This window comes from Xyrauchen texanus, chromosome 40 (genome assembly GCF_025860055.1).
Source record: "Xyrauchen texanus isolate HMW12.3.18 chromosome 40, RBS_HiC_50CHRs, whole genome shotgun sequence".
NCBI lineage: Eukaryota > Metazoa > Chordata > Actinopteri > Cypriniformes > Catostomidae > Xyrauchen > Xyrauchen texanus.
Genome location: NC_068315.1, coordinates 1,844,044 through 1,858,932, shown reverse-complemented (window position 1 = coordinate 1,858,932; position 14,889 = coordinate 1,844,044). Strand labels below are relative to the sequence as shown.

Genomic DNA, 14,889 nt, shown 5'->3' with positions numbered 1-14,889 from the left:
ACAATTACATTGTGGAATCTGAACCTATACTGCTGACGAAACGTGCCTCCGGTCGCCAGGGCTGGACTGGGAAGAGAAATCGGCCCGGGATTTTACATAGCATCTGGCCTAAATGTGTCTGCATATCGAGGCACCGTTTTGTGGTCCGTTCTGCATAACGCGGCGGCTCTTTTTAGTTTATCGCGGCGCATTCGGTCCGTTTTGCGGGCGACCCACCGGTCCACTCGGTTCTCTCGATGGCCAGTCCGCCCCTGAACGGCCCCAAAGTGCGTCGGCCCAGCGGAAAAATGTGTGTGTGTGTGTGTGTGTGTGTGTGTGTGCATGCATGCACGTGTGTCTGTGTGTGCGCGCGTGTGTGTGTGCACACGTGTGTATGTGTGTGTGTATGTACGTATTTGTGTGTGTGTGTTTGGGCGAGTGTATGTGTGTACGTATTTGTGTGTGTGTGTGTGTGTGTGTGTGTGTGTGTGCGAGCGAGTGTGTGTACGTGTGTGTGAGTGTGTCTGTGTGTATGGGCGAGCGTGTGTGTATGTGTGTAGGTGTGTGTGTGTGTGTGTGTGTATATGTGTGTGTGTGTATGGGCGAGTGTTTGTGAGTGTGTGTGTAGGTGTGTATGTATGTGTGTGTGTATGTAGGTATTTGTGTGTGTGAGTGTGTGTGTTTGGGCGAGTGTATGTGTGTACGTATTTGTGTGTGTGTGTGTGTTTTTCTTATTTGAAATTAAAATGTAAGAAATGGGGCATTCAATTTACTCACCAAATAAACCGAAATAAACTGTAAGCTGAGTTTAAATGGTGTTTAGAGTTCCCGTGATATGAGCGTAAAGCGATTATCTGTGTTCCGCAACTGCTTTCGGGTTCTTGAATAACGTATAACATGCAAGTAAGTGCAGCCGGTGGACTTTCAGGTGCCCTCCTAGGGTAAGATGGTGCCCCCCTAGGATAGTTGGTGCCCTACACAGACTGCGTGGTCTGCTTATAGGGAGCGACGGTACTGCTGGAGCCGATGCAAAAATGTCTGCTTGTCAGTGATTTGGCACAACGTGGCCGATTATACGGTACCGGAACTTTCGGGAACAACATGCCGACTTGCCATGTGATCATTTTGCATTGAACTGGGATACAAGAAAGCAAACAAAACATCACTTTTAAGATTATAGCCACATTGTACCTTATAATACAACACTCAAAAACACAAAAACAAGTTCCTCATGTCTCTTCCTTATTCCACTAAAGAATCTTTTCAATCAAATAAAGAACAGAGCGTGTAATCTTCCTCTCGCTCTGAATAAATTACACAATTGTACTGTAACAAATACACAATACTGCTAAAGAGGTCACATGGTTCTTTTCCACAGACAGATAACTCAGTGATGCTGTAGTCTTTAGGTTTACTGTATTTCTTATGAAAAGATACTGAAATCTGTTCTGAACGTAACATTATGAGCGAATACTGGAAGTACAGTCATGCACTCAAGAATGTAAAACGTCTGGGACGTTTCTATCAAGAATGCACTGAAATGTCACAAGGCTAAAAATTCAACCCACGAGCATATGTGTATAGCAGGATGACCTGTTTGGCATGTTTAAAGAGGGTGTGACCTGAACCCCAGAGGAAACAGGTCTTTATGATGTAACAGCTGAGAAAGATGAAAACGTTTCCTTTAGGGTTGGTCTTTCGGATGTGAAGGATGTGATTAATCCAAGTCATCTTTCATGGCTTATCGCTGCTAAATAATTAGCATGCCGAGCAATGCATTTGGTAAACCCGACAGAATTAAGACATGTCTTGTATTTCTTTATGTACATCCTATTGAGCGTAACTGTTAGCATGCTAAATAAATGCAGGTTGGAAGCACTTCAGAGTGTCGTTTAGTAACTTTGCTATATAGCACAGCAAACTATTTCACGAGCGACATTTACATGTTCTCATCGTTAGCTCAAGCGCCATTCTTGAACATAACGGTAACCCCCAAAACTCGACCACAACAAAACATTAAACCTACAAGTCTTCCCCTTTCAACGTAAACGCCGTTTTGTGGTCCATTCTGCATAACGTGGCGGTTCATTTTAGCTTATCACGGGCCATTTTGCGGCCGACCCACCATCCCGCTCAGTTCTCCCGATGCCCAGTCCGCCCCTGATCGCCCCCAAAGTGCGTCGGCCCACCGGGAAAATGCCCGGTATGCCCGATTACCAGTCCAGCTTGTCCACTGCGTCTTCAGTGGCTCTGATGTAGGCAGTACATGAAGACTCTTATGTTCATTGTTCTTCTCACTGTATCTGCTCCAGGACTGTGTGTGTCGATCACTCGGGGGAGGAGCTATGATAATAGGGCGGAGTCCGTCACCAGTTGTGGGCGTGGCCTGCTCTAACGTGACGTCACTTTAGAGCAGAACGGAAAAGCGTTCATTTTGACACTGTTTTTGATGAATAGAAATATAAGAAAGAGGACTAGGTGGACTTTTATCATTGTTGGGTGGTTGTGTACACACACTGCCAACTCACATTTATATACAAACACCATATAAAAGTGTATTTGGCATAATAGGTCCCCTTTAACATGAGGGGACCCTCTCCATGTAGAATAAAACGGCTTTTATTAGGTTACAGATGTGATTTGAGTCTTCATGTGATATGAGTGCTCATGATTTTATATATACTTGTATTATATATATATATATATATATATATATAGTATATACGTGTCATGTGTGAATGACTATTTTAGTCTGTTCTTCACTCCAAGCTGTCGTATGACTTCATGAGATTTGGTAAATGGCTCTCAAGTCATGGACTACTTTAATGGTGATTCATTATTGTCCTTATCTGTGCTTGACACTCCTTGGACGCAGTATACAGTCAGCCACAAACAATGTTGCCTGACAGTTCTGATAGACAGACGTGTCAGTAGAGAAGTGAAATTACCTGTAGAAATATGACTTCCCTTTCAGGTGATCATAACACAGAACAACTCTGACACAAATGTCCCTTACACATGAAGAGCTCCATTTACCTCAAAAGTGAAGTCACGAGTGTAATGTATGAATCCCATTGATATACATTGTCCCACAGGCCCCTCCTACAATCTGTTTTTAATGCACATTTCTAATGTAATTCATTATGCTGTAACATACAATTCCAGGGAGCTCATTGTAGCATTTAATGGTAAATGGTCTGAACCAAGTGTGCCGCACAAGCCCTCAAAAGTGAAGCCAAAACGTCTCGATCGCCCCCCGGTGACTGGTCCTAGTATAGGTCATAAACCCCGCCTCCCCATGTTATTCAACGGGACATGAGACCAACTAAACAATTCAATTACACTTCACATATCTTTTTTCCAAAGATAGTTTCTGTCATTTACTGTCGTTTCTATCACGTTGATGTCATTTCAAGTGTTTGTTTTCAAAATAAGTTTGTTTTTAGTTATTTGATGCTATAAAAATGGTGCTGTGACATCATGATTGACAGCTGTGATTGACAGGTTCTCTGAGCGAAGTAGTCACTGAAGCACCAACTGACTTTTTTTCGGGATCTTCGGAGGACTGAGGAGATTGGAGCTTTAAATGTAATATCTACATTTCTATAATTAATTATTTCACACCGTCATAAGTCATAAGTCAAAAGTGCAGGGGCGTGTGCTTGCGATTGATTCAGCGAGAGTGAGGGCGGGGCCTTGATTTCGCGGCTTTACTTCCTGTTCACTACTGCGCAGGTCTGGTTCCGAAATCGCAACTGCGTATGTCAGCGCCATATCGGGACACTGGCGGCTTCAGTTCTCACCAATGGAAAAGAGCGAAGGGGCGTCGGCCACCTTTTTTTTACAGTCTATGGTCTGCACTTATATGGCGCCTTTTTAACCTTAAGAGTATTCAAAGTGCTTTACACTGTGACCCTCTCTCACACACACACACACACACACACACACACACACACACACACACAAATGATGGCAGACCTGTCATGCAAGGTGCTAGCCTGTCATTGGGAGCAACTTGGGGTTCAGTGTCTTGCCCAAGGACACTTCGGCATGTGGAGTCATGTGGAGTCATGTGGGCCGTGAATCGAACCTCCAACCCTGCGATTAGCAGCCGACCCACTCTACCACCTGAGCCACAGCCGCTGTCATTTATAATGATACTTAATATGAGACACAAACTGGTAATGTGTCCTATTTCATTCATGAGTGAACAAGCATCCGCCTGTTTGGCAAACGAACACATCGGAGCATGTTTTAACTGGATTGAGTTCTGACCATGCCAGGCGTTGGCACGTGTTAAACACAGATATCTCTGGAGAGTTGAGCTATATCGGGTTGACAGGGAGGAGGAACACAGATTGTGGTCTGAGCACTCAAAGCTCAATTGTTCAAACACGCAACAACGGTAACAAAAGCCTCTAAAACACGAGCTCTGAACTGCTGTGGATTGCCAAATCTGCTCAGAGATCCTGAAGTCACAAGACAAAATCAACACAATGGAGATCGAACACAACTCTAATAACCCGCTAGCCCAAAGAGATCCTGGCAATGGGTAAACTTACAGTACTTTAATGTGCAAACTGCAAAGTGAATATGTACCAAAGTTCAACATGAGCAATGAAGGTTTGTAATGTTATTAATGGCAACGAATGGGATATTTGAAAGTTTTGTTGACGTATTGTTTACAGAGAGAGCTTCAGGACAAACAGACAGACATGGTGAAGACAGTCACAGCGGCGGAGAACGCCATTAATAAACTACAGATCAACGCCGTGTCTATAGAGGTAACACGTGGCATTCACAACCTGTTTTACTTCTGTAATGTGGCATATTTCCATGTGAAATGTAAGACGGGAACTGATTAGATCAACAGGAGTTGATGGATGGTTATCGTGATGTTCTATTTTTGTTACACGTATGATCATACGCATTGAAGTAATTCAATATTTGCTTGTTTGTATCTAAACCTCTCTTGAATTTGTTCTAGATCATTAGACGTGACGTTATGTTTCCTTGGAAGTCTATCCGAAAATTATATATTTCTTAATCAGTATTTTGCTCTATTTTTCCAATGAAAATATCACAATTGTCTTAAAACAAGATACTTTTACTTGACAAGCAAAATGGCATAAGATACCTTGTATCGTTGGGGTGTTTATGTGATCAAAAATGGCCAAATGGGGTAAAAAACGAAACTTATTTCAAAGGAAAAAGACGTTTATTTGTCTTGGCAATTTCTAGTTCTCAAAGGAATATTCCAAGTTAAGCTCTATGATGGCATAATATTGATTAGCACAAAAGTACATTTGACTCGTCCCTCCTTTTCTTTAACTAAATAAATAAATAAATAAACATCTGTGTTCCAGCGAGACACTTACAATGGAAGTCAATGGGGGGGCCAATCCGGATATGGAAAAATACTCCACAAAATAGCCACAAGATGTAAACAATGTGTTTTAACATGATTTTAGCGTTATAAAATCGCTTCCTAACCTTTCTGTGTAAAGCTAGGGCAAATTTTACAACTTCGTTGCCATGACGATGTAATGTCCCTAACCCTGAAACCGTAAAACTATTGTAAAAATGCTGATTTAAACAACTTTACTGCTCAAATAATAACAGGATAATTAATTTAAGCACTTTTATAAAATGATAAGCGTCACATTTCTGCATTTTAACCCCTCCAAAAATTGGCCCCATTGACTTCCATTGTAAGTGCCACACTGGAACTTCGATTTCAATCAATCAATATTATCCCACAAATGCTGTCGATTGAGCTTAACTTGTCATGAACCTTTAAATATTCCTTTAAACAAAGTCTGTTACTATAAATGCTGTTTTTGAAATGTTAGTTTCGAAATCTGGTGTGTTAAAGGTCTTTCGAAGGTCTTTTAGGAGGCATTTCCGTCCAGCTGGAATTGCTCCTAGCGAAAGAACGACTCTTTTCCTCTTGTTAAATCTTCATCAGATGAAACTCAAAGGTCGAGGATTGCTGTGTTGACACATCTGAATATTCTGAGACTCCAGTGATCTTCTCAGCTGACTCTTTCAGATCTGTCTTTACCTGCAGGCATCTGTGAAAGAGGTGCGTGGAGTGATCGAAGAGCAGTTCGGTATTCTGTTGGCATCCGTGGAGCAGGTGAAAAAGGAGGTGAGCGAGATTTTGGAGGTGGAGGAGCGTCAGGCGCTGCAGCAGACCGAAGGAATCCGAGTTCATCTGGAACAACGCTGTGCTGATCTGAAGAAAGCACAGACACAGATTGAGAAAATCACCAAGAACAAAAACGACATCGACTTCTTGCAGGTATGAATGTTCTTGAGAGTTTAGACTTTGAAGTGTCTCTGGCGTATAACTATTGTCATTGTTCGATGTTTATGGAGTCAATTCCATGTTTGTTTTCAAAATAAGTTTGTTTTTAGTTAGTTACTATAAAAACTATGGATGCTATGGAGTGGTGGTGGCATAGTGGCTAAAGGACAGGGCTGTTAATCAGAAGGTTGCTGGTTCGAACCCCACACCACCACCATTGTGTCCTTGAGTAAGACACTTAACTCCAGGTTGTTCCGGGGGGATTGTCCCTGTAATAAGTGCACTGTAAGTCCCTTTGGATAAAAGCATCTGCCAAATGCATACATGTAAATGTAAAAACGGTGCTTTGACATCATGATTGACAGCTGTGATTGACAGGTTCTCTGAGCGAAGTAGTCACTGAAGCACCAACTGACTTTTTTTCGGGATCTTCGGAGGACTGAGGAGATTGGAGCTTTAAATGTACATTTAAAGCTCATTTCTATAATTGATTATTTCACACCGTCATAAGTCAAAAGGGGCGTGTGCTTGCGATTGATTCAGCGAGAGAGTGAGGGCGGGGCCTTGATTTCGCGGCTTTACTTCCTGCTCACTACTGCGCAGGTCTGGTCCCGAAATCGCAACTGCGCAGACTCAAGTCCCAAGATGTCAGCGCCATATCGGGACACTGGCGGCTTCAGTTCTCACCAATGGAAAAGAGCGAAGGGGCGTCGGCCATCTTTTTTTACAGTCTATGGTTACACTTTATGGCACTGTTTTGACGTGGGGGTGGAGTCAGGGGATTGGGGCGTGTACAACGGGCTCAGAGATGCCGCCCTGGAAGTTACATCATTAGCTTGAGACTCGGATCAGTCATCATGGCCGAGCAGGGACATGCGGGTTTCTTTCTTTTTTTCTCTCGATACTTTATTTTACTTTTGTGATACTTAATTTTTGTTTGGAATTTTTTTTATTTTTTTTTTATTTTGCAAAACTTTATATTTTTGCAAATATATGTGGCATGGAATTGACGCCATAGATGTTAAAGGAACAGATTGGAATATGACTTTCTGTCTTCTGCAGAACACAATGAAGATTTTTATTAGAATATTTCAGCTCTTTGGTTCCTTACAATGCAAGTGAATGGAGACCAAAAAATAAAGCACATAAAGGCAGCATAAAAGTGATCTATAAGACTGCAGTGGTCTTTTGAAGTGGTATGATAGGTGTGGGTGAGAAACACATCAATATTTCCTTTTTTACTATAAATCTACACTTTCACTTTCACTTCCACAATCTTCTCCTTTTGTTTTTGGCCTTTTGCATTTTTCATGCATATCACCACCTATTGGGCATTGAGGAGAATTTATAGTAAAACTGACTTATATATTGATCTGTTTCTTACCCACACCTATCATATCACTTCAGAAGACATGGATTAAACCACTAATCTGCCTTCATGCTGCCTTTACAATGTGTATTTTTGGAGTCTGTTGACTTGTGTGGACCTACAGAGCTGAGATATTCTTCTAAAAATCTTCATTTGTCTTCAGCAGAAGACAGAAAGTCATACACATCTGGGATGGCATGAGGGCGAGTAAATGATGAGAGAATTTTTGAGTGAACTGTCCCATTAAGGTTAATGCATTTGACAGAAACCGGCCCATCGTACATTATATCAATGTTTTTGTTTTCAGGAGTATTCAGAGTGGAAAAAAGAAGCAACTGATGTGTCTATACCTGGTGTTTATATCAGCCTCAAGGATCGACTTCAGTTCTTCAGTCGCGTCATCACGCAATCCACGAAAGAAATGTGCGACAACATGCTTAAATCATATCTCAATAAACTTAAAGACACCTGCAAAAATGGTCAGTATGCGCACACACACACACACACACCAGAGCAAATAATATACGCCTTCCGCCATACTACTACATTTAAATAAACTGCATCATTTTAGTAAAGAGCGCTGTGTAATGTTGCTAAAATACCCAAATATCTTATTCCAAATCACGCACAGATAATGTGGGCATAAAGACGACAGTTTATGCCATTATCGCTGCAAAACAGAAGCTGAAAATGCCGAACCCAAAGAGAAGAGGCGACTTCCTTATATGTAAGTATATTCACTACAGCATCAATATCCAACTCATCAAATAACCCTGGACCTTGAATTACAAAGATCAAATTAAAATGTGTCATTTTACGTTTATTTGTTAAAATACTGTCTCTTATCCCAGCCTAACATTTGTAATGTTGATTCCCCCCAAAAGTGTAAACACTGACATTGCTCTGATTGTTTGAGCATCCCGAGACAGCAAGATTAGCTCAACCAATAGCATGAGTTAGGGGCGGGGTTATCTGTTTGGCCAACAAGTGGCAGGAGAGGGGAGTGTTAAGGAAACTTTTGGTCTGATGTCTTTTGGTCTGATGTCTTTTGGTCTGATGTCTTTTGGTCTGATGTCTTTTAGTCTGATGTCTTTTAGTCTGATGTCTTTTGGTCTGATGTCTTTTAGTCTGATGTCTTTTAGTCTGATGTCTTTTGGTCTGATGTCTTTTGGTCTGATGTCTTTTGGTCTGATGTCTTTTGGTCTGATGTCTTTTGGTCTGATGTCTTTTAGTCTGATGTCTTTTGGTCTGATGCCTTTTGGTCTGATGTCTTTTGGTCTGATGTCTTTTAGTCTGATGTCTTTTAGTCTGGTGTCTTTTGGTCTGATGTCTTTTGGTCTGATGTCTTTTAGTCTGATGTCTTTTAGTCTGATGTCTTTTAGTCTGATGTCTTTTGGTCTGATGTCTTTTAGTCTGATGTCTTTTAGTCTGATGCCTTTTAGTCTGATGTCTTTTGGTCTGATGTCTTTTGGTCTGATGTCTTTTGGTCTGATGTCTTTTGGTCTGATGTCTTTTGGTCTGATGTCTTTTAGTCTGATGTCTTTTAGTCTGATGCCTTTTGGTCTGATGCCTTTTAGTCTGATGTCTTTTAGTCTGATGTCTTTTGGTCTGATGTCTTTTGGTCTGATGCCTTTTAGTCTGATGTCTTTTAGTCTGATGTCTTTTAGTCTGATGTCTTTTAGTCTGATGTCTTTTAGTCTGATGTCTTTTAGTCTGATGCCTTTTAGTCTGATGCCTTTTGGTCTGATGCCTTTTGGTCTGATGTCTTTTGGTCTGATGTCTTTTGGTCTGATGTCTTTTGGTCTGATGTCTTTTGGTCTGATGTCTTTTGGTCTGATGTCTTTTGGTCTGATCCATTTTGGTCTGATGCCTTTTGGTCTGATGCCTTTTGGTCTGATGTCTTTTGGTCTGATCCATTTTGGTCTGATGTCTTTTGGTCTGATGTCTTTTGGTCTGATGTCTTTTGGTCTGATCCATTTTGGTCTGATGTCTTTTGGTCTGATGCCTTTTGGTCTGATGCCTTTTGGTCTGATGCCTTTTGGTCTGATGTCTTTTCGTCTGATGTCTTTTGGTCTGATGTCTTTTGGTCTGATGCCTTTTGGTCTGATGCCTTTTCGTCTGATGTCTTTTCGTCTGATGTCTTTTGGTCTGATCCATTTTGGTCTGATGTCTTTTGGTCTGATCCATTTTGGTCTGATGCCTTTTGGTCTGATGTCTTTTGGTCTGATGTCTTTTGGTCTGATGTCTTTTGGTCTGATGTCTTTTGGTCTGATGCCTTTTGGTCTGATGCCTTTTCGTCTGATGTCTTTTCGTCTGATGTCTTTTGGTCTGATGTCTTTTGGTCTGATGTCTTTTGGTCTGATCTCTTTTAGTCTGATGTCTTTTGGTCTGATGCCTTTTGGTCTGATGCCTTTTGGTCTGATGCCTTTTGGTCTGATGCCTTTTAGTCTGATGTCTTTTAGTCTGATGTCTTTTGGTCTGATGTCTTTTAGTCTGATGTCTTTTGGTCTGATGCCTTTTGGTCTGATGCCTTTTAGTCTGATGTCTTTTGGTCTGATGTCTTTTAGTCTGATGTCTTTTGGTCTGATGTCTTTTAGTCTGATGTCTTTTGGTCTGATGTCTTTTGGTCTGATGTCTTTTGGTCTGATGCCTTTTAGTCTGATGTCTTTTGGTCTGATGTCTTTTAGTCTGATGTCTTTTGGTCTGATGTCTTTTGGTCTGATGTCTTTTGGTCTGATGCCTTTTAGTCTGATGTCTTTTGGTCTGATGTCTTTTAGTCTGATGTCTTTTGGTCTGATGTCTTTTAGTCTGATGTCTTTTAGTCTGATGCCTTTTGGTCTGAGACAATTTGGTAAGATGTTTTATTTGACAAGACCTTAGACATGACAGTGTTTCTCCTGAGACCTGAACCCTTTTTAGTCTGAGGCACAATGCCTGAGAATTAAAGCTGAGGTCTGAGAATGTCCTAAAATGAACACCGTACCAACACTGCTGAGCATCAGTGGGCAACCGGTATTAAGCAACAGGTTGATATGGCTGCTGGTAATATGGTAATTGTTCAGAAATGTGATTCTATTCAGAAATAGTGTCTAATGTACTTAATTTTTTAGTTGCAATGGATAAAAGTTTCTGCTAACTCACTAAATATAAACCTATTATCAATTTTTTTCTCATAGATGCCACGCCACTGAGCTTTGACGCAGATACGGCGCATCAGTTTTTACGTCTGACCGAAGAGAAAAAGAAGGTCACTAACACGACCCCATGGCAGCACGACTATCCTGACCTCCCTGAGCGCTTCCAGCACTTTCGACAGGTGCTGACGGTGGAAAGCTTCTACCTGGGCCGCTACTATTTCGAGGTGGATATGCGAGGAGAGGGAACTCACGTCGGCCTGACGTACAAGAGCATCGACCGCAAGGGCTCTGAGAGCAACAGCTGCATCTCGGGTAATGACTTCTCCTGGTGTCTGCAGTGGAACGGCCGGAACTTCTCCGCATGGCACAGCGATGTGGAGACACCGCTCAGCGTCCCAAAAGCCACGCGGATCGGCATTTACGTGGACTGCTCTCGTGGCGTGCTAGCGTTCCATGATGTGGAGAACAGCATGGCCCTCATTCACCAGTTCCAGACAGAGTTTCTCGAGCCGCTCTACCCAGCATTCTGGCTTCCTAAAAAGGAGGACATTGTGGTTTTGTTGGAGCCCGGAGGAGCACTATCCCTGACAACCCCGTCTCTGGTTTCCTCTCCTCCATAAACTGCTCCTGATCTTCATTCTCGTAGCCACATCATTTCCATCTCTGTAGAGAACAGACTTTTGACTGACATTGAAGTTTCATGAATGCTACAATGCATTTCCAAGATGTGTTATAATGTATATGGGCCATTCCTGCTACGCAATACATTTTCATGTCCTCATTATATGTCTTAATATTTTTGAAAAAATATATGTAACATTTGTATATATGAAAATCATGTTAGTTAATGTTCAATAAAATTCTAAATAAAAACGTACCGATATTAATATCCCAATTTAAATGGTTAAAAATGTTAATTACCCTCTGAATTTACAGCTTCAGTCTTTTTGTGTATTGGTTTTATAATATTTTTAATAGAGGTCGACTGATAGTGGATTTTGCCGATACCGATAACTAAGGGGATGAAAAAGGCAGAAAACCGATTAACTGGCTGATAGTTTTTAAAATCGGTTTATAAAATATAAAAAATTCGACACAAAGGCAAGAAGAGTCCAAAATTAATAAAATCCTAGATGCAGTTTATTGTTCAACCAAAATCCAAATAATAACCAGAAAAGAATGAAGAACTATAAACAAGTCCGAAACACACCAGGGACTCTTATTTTGAAATGACAGAGACATGGCTCCATTGCAGCGCTCTATATTTAAGTATTTACCAAATTTAGCTTTCATTGCCTATATATTTCACCAGATGATGTATAATAATATATAAGGTTTATTTTTATTCAAAATATAGCAAGTTTTCACCATGTATCTGCGGACGGGGCTCGTTTCCATATACTCAAACTTTTTGCATTCCATCGCTTCAATTTAGAGCATTTTATTATTTAATTAAAATGACAAAATGTGCACTGAATAGGGATAAAATATGGATGAATATTGTCAATGATGAAAGATTTATATACCTCACAGTAACACAGAGATATAAAAAAATACAAGCAAATATCGGCACAGATTTTTGCTGATAACCGATAGTTAACAAAAGGCAAATATCGGCACAGATTTTTGCCGATAACCGATAGTTCCAAAAAGCAAATATCGGCACATATTTTTTTGCCGATAATCGATAGTTCCAAAAAGCAAATATCGGCACAGATTTGTGCTGATAACCGATAGTTCCAAAAGGCAAATATCGGCACAGATTTTTGCTGATAACTGATAGTTCCAAAAGGCAAATATCGGCACAGATTTTTTTTTGCAATAACCGATTGTTCCAAAAAACAAATATCAGCACAGATTTTTGTCAATAACCGATAGTTACAAAAAGCAAATATCGGCACAGATTTTTGCTGATAACCGATAGTTCCAAAAAGCAACTATCGGCACATATTTTTACTGATAACCGATAGTTCCAAAAAGCAAATATCGGCACATATTTTTGGCAATAACCGATTGTTCCAAAAAGCAACTATCGGCACATATTTTTGCCGATAACCGATAGTTCCAAAAAGCAAATATCGGCACAGCTTTTTGACGATAACCGATAGTTCCAAAAAGCTAATATCGGCACAGATTAATCAGTAGAACCAAAATATCTGTCTACCTCTATTAATATCACATACTGTATGGTTACATTCTTGCTTTAATACGTAAGGAAAACATTTCTCCACGTGTTTATTCAATGATATTGCACAAGAGACCCAGATGATGTACAGTAGCTGAACATTACTGTACAGTTCAATATGGCTGCTCACGGGTATGATCAGAAGTCTCGATACTGTCTGAATGCTGCTGTTTCTCAGATTTTTACATTTTGTTCCTCTATGAGTTGTGACAATTATCAGCAAAAGAAACATCATGTGTCTGTGCAAATAAAAACTACAACTGCTGCAGTGTGATGTGGGTTTTAGTTCCCGTGTTTAAAGCGTGCCACATCTGGTTCCACCAGTCTATAGAGATGTTACAATGTTTCACTGAGAGTATTTTTCACATGACTGATGTTTGATCTTTCTACAGGTCAATATTAAGAATGCATATGAAAACTGAATCCATGCATACATGTTTGTAATTGTTACAAATGAAAAGAAACACATAAAGACACTCAGATATTGTATTAGGCATACTGCATGTGTTATTTATTTCTGAATAATATAGAATATAAGTTCATATAAAATGTGAGTTTTCTTACGAAATGCATATGCAGGCACAATTATACATCAATTATACATCAAAATGAAATATAAAAATTAAAGAACAGAAACCAATAATAATACTGGAATAGTTTTTAATCGCAAATGCAGTTAACAAAATGAATACTGAATTTTTGTCACATAGAAATGCACATTTGAAAATAAAGCATTGAAATGAGAAAAACTTGCTCGCCGGTCCCCGGACACGCCACCGCCTGGTCCTCAGCCACTCCTCTGCCCTCCGGAGGACTGGCGGATGGCAGCGAGTCCTCCAACCCCTGGTGTATGGAATGGCTCCTCCCCTTCCTGGTGGACGGCAGCATGCTCCTCTGACTCCCAGCGGCCAGCAGCGCCTCCGTCCCCTGATGAATGGCCGCGGCTCCTCCTCTTCCCGGGCAGACGGCAGCGCCGAGGACTCCACGACTTCCTTTTTCTCGGGTTTCAGCACCAATGTAACGGGTAAAAGATGGGCAAGGAGGAGACGGAATCCGGCAGAACAGTCAACTTTAATTACATAACTGAGCATAAACATAACATAAAACACACTGACAGAGCAGCCGCGTGTCTCTCTCTCTCTCTCTCTCTCTCTCTCTCTCTCTCTCTCTCTCTCTCTCTCGAACTGGCATCCCCCATTTTGGGGGGAACTGAATAAATCTTTCTCAAGCTAATGATTGAGAGTGAGTGAATCTTATGTTCAAGGCAGGTGGTACTTCTGAGGTCCAACCTCACCTGGTCTCAGACAGTGAAGACCAATAGAACATATCCACAGCAACCTCTGTATCAATAATCTGCCGAAATGTATGTTTTTAGAGAATAAAGCATTTATTTTCAGCCAAAATGACTTGCATTATGAGTTTGTGTATTTTCTGGGAACTGAATCCATGACATGGTAGTAAAAGCAACATGCTCCGTCATCTTAGTTCCCAGTCTTAATATTGGAATACCATTAGTGTTGGGTAAGTTACTCGAAAAAAGTAATTCATTACAAACTACTAATTACATATTATATGGTGTAATTAGATTACTGTACTCTGTCTGAAAAGTAATTGCATTACATGTTACTAGTTACTTTCTAAAAATCCCGATCAACCCCATGAAAGAAATCACATAAAATTAAATAAATTATTCAAGAACTGCCAAAAGAATTTAAGGGGGCAGCGCTAAATTTGAAAACATATATTTTAACATTAGATGTTACATTTTTATTTTAAATTCACTATTGTTTTATATAGAATTGTTCTATAGTCTATACAGTATTTAATGCAATTACATCAGAATTAACTGTAATTAAATCACTGAAAATTAAGAGTAATCCCTTACTTTCTTTTTTTATGAAAAAGTATT

The 14,889-nt window shown here is 40.4% G+C and overlaps 1 protein-coding gene across 1 annotated transcript in view; it reads left to right on the top strand.

The window, feature by feature from the left end:
• Positions 1-13,428, top strand: part of LOC127633714 (tripartite motif-containing protein 16-like protein) — a 14,597-nt gene extending 1,169 nt beyond the window's left edge. The window contains exons 2-6 of the mRNA XM_052112991.1: positions 4,668-4,763; positions 6,050-6,283; positions 7,966-8,137; positions 8,290-8,385; positions 10,835-13,428. Coding sequence (XP_051968951.1) covers positions 4,668-4,763; positions 6,050-6,283; positions 7,966-8,137; positions 8,290-8,385; positions 10,835-11,415 — 1,179 coding nt within the window. The 3' untranslated portion in view covers positions 11,416-13,428. The remainder of the gene's footprint in view (positions 1-4,667; positions 4,764-6,049; positions 6,284-7,965; positions 8,138-8,289; positions 8,386-10,834) is intronic.
• The last annotated feature ends 1,461 nt before the right edge of the window (positions 13,429-14,889 follow it).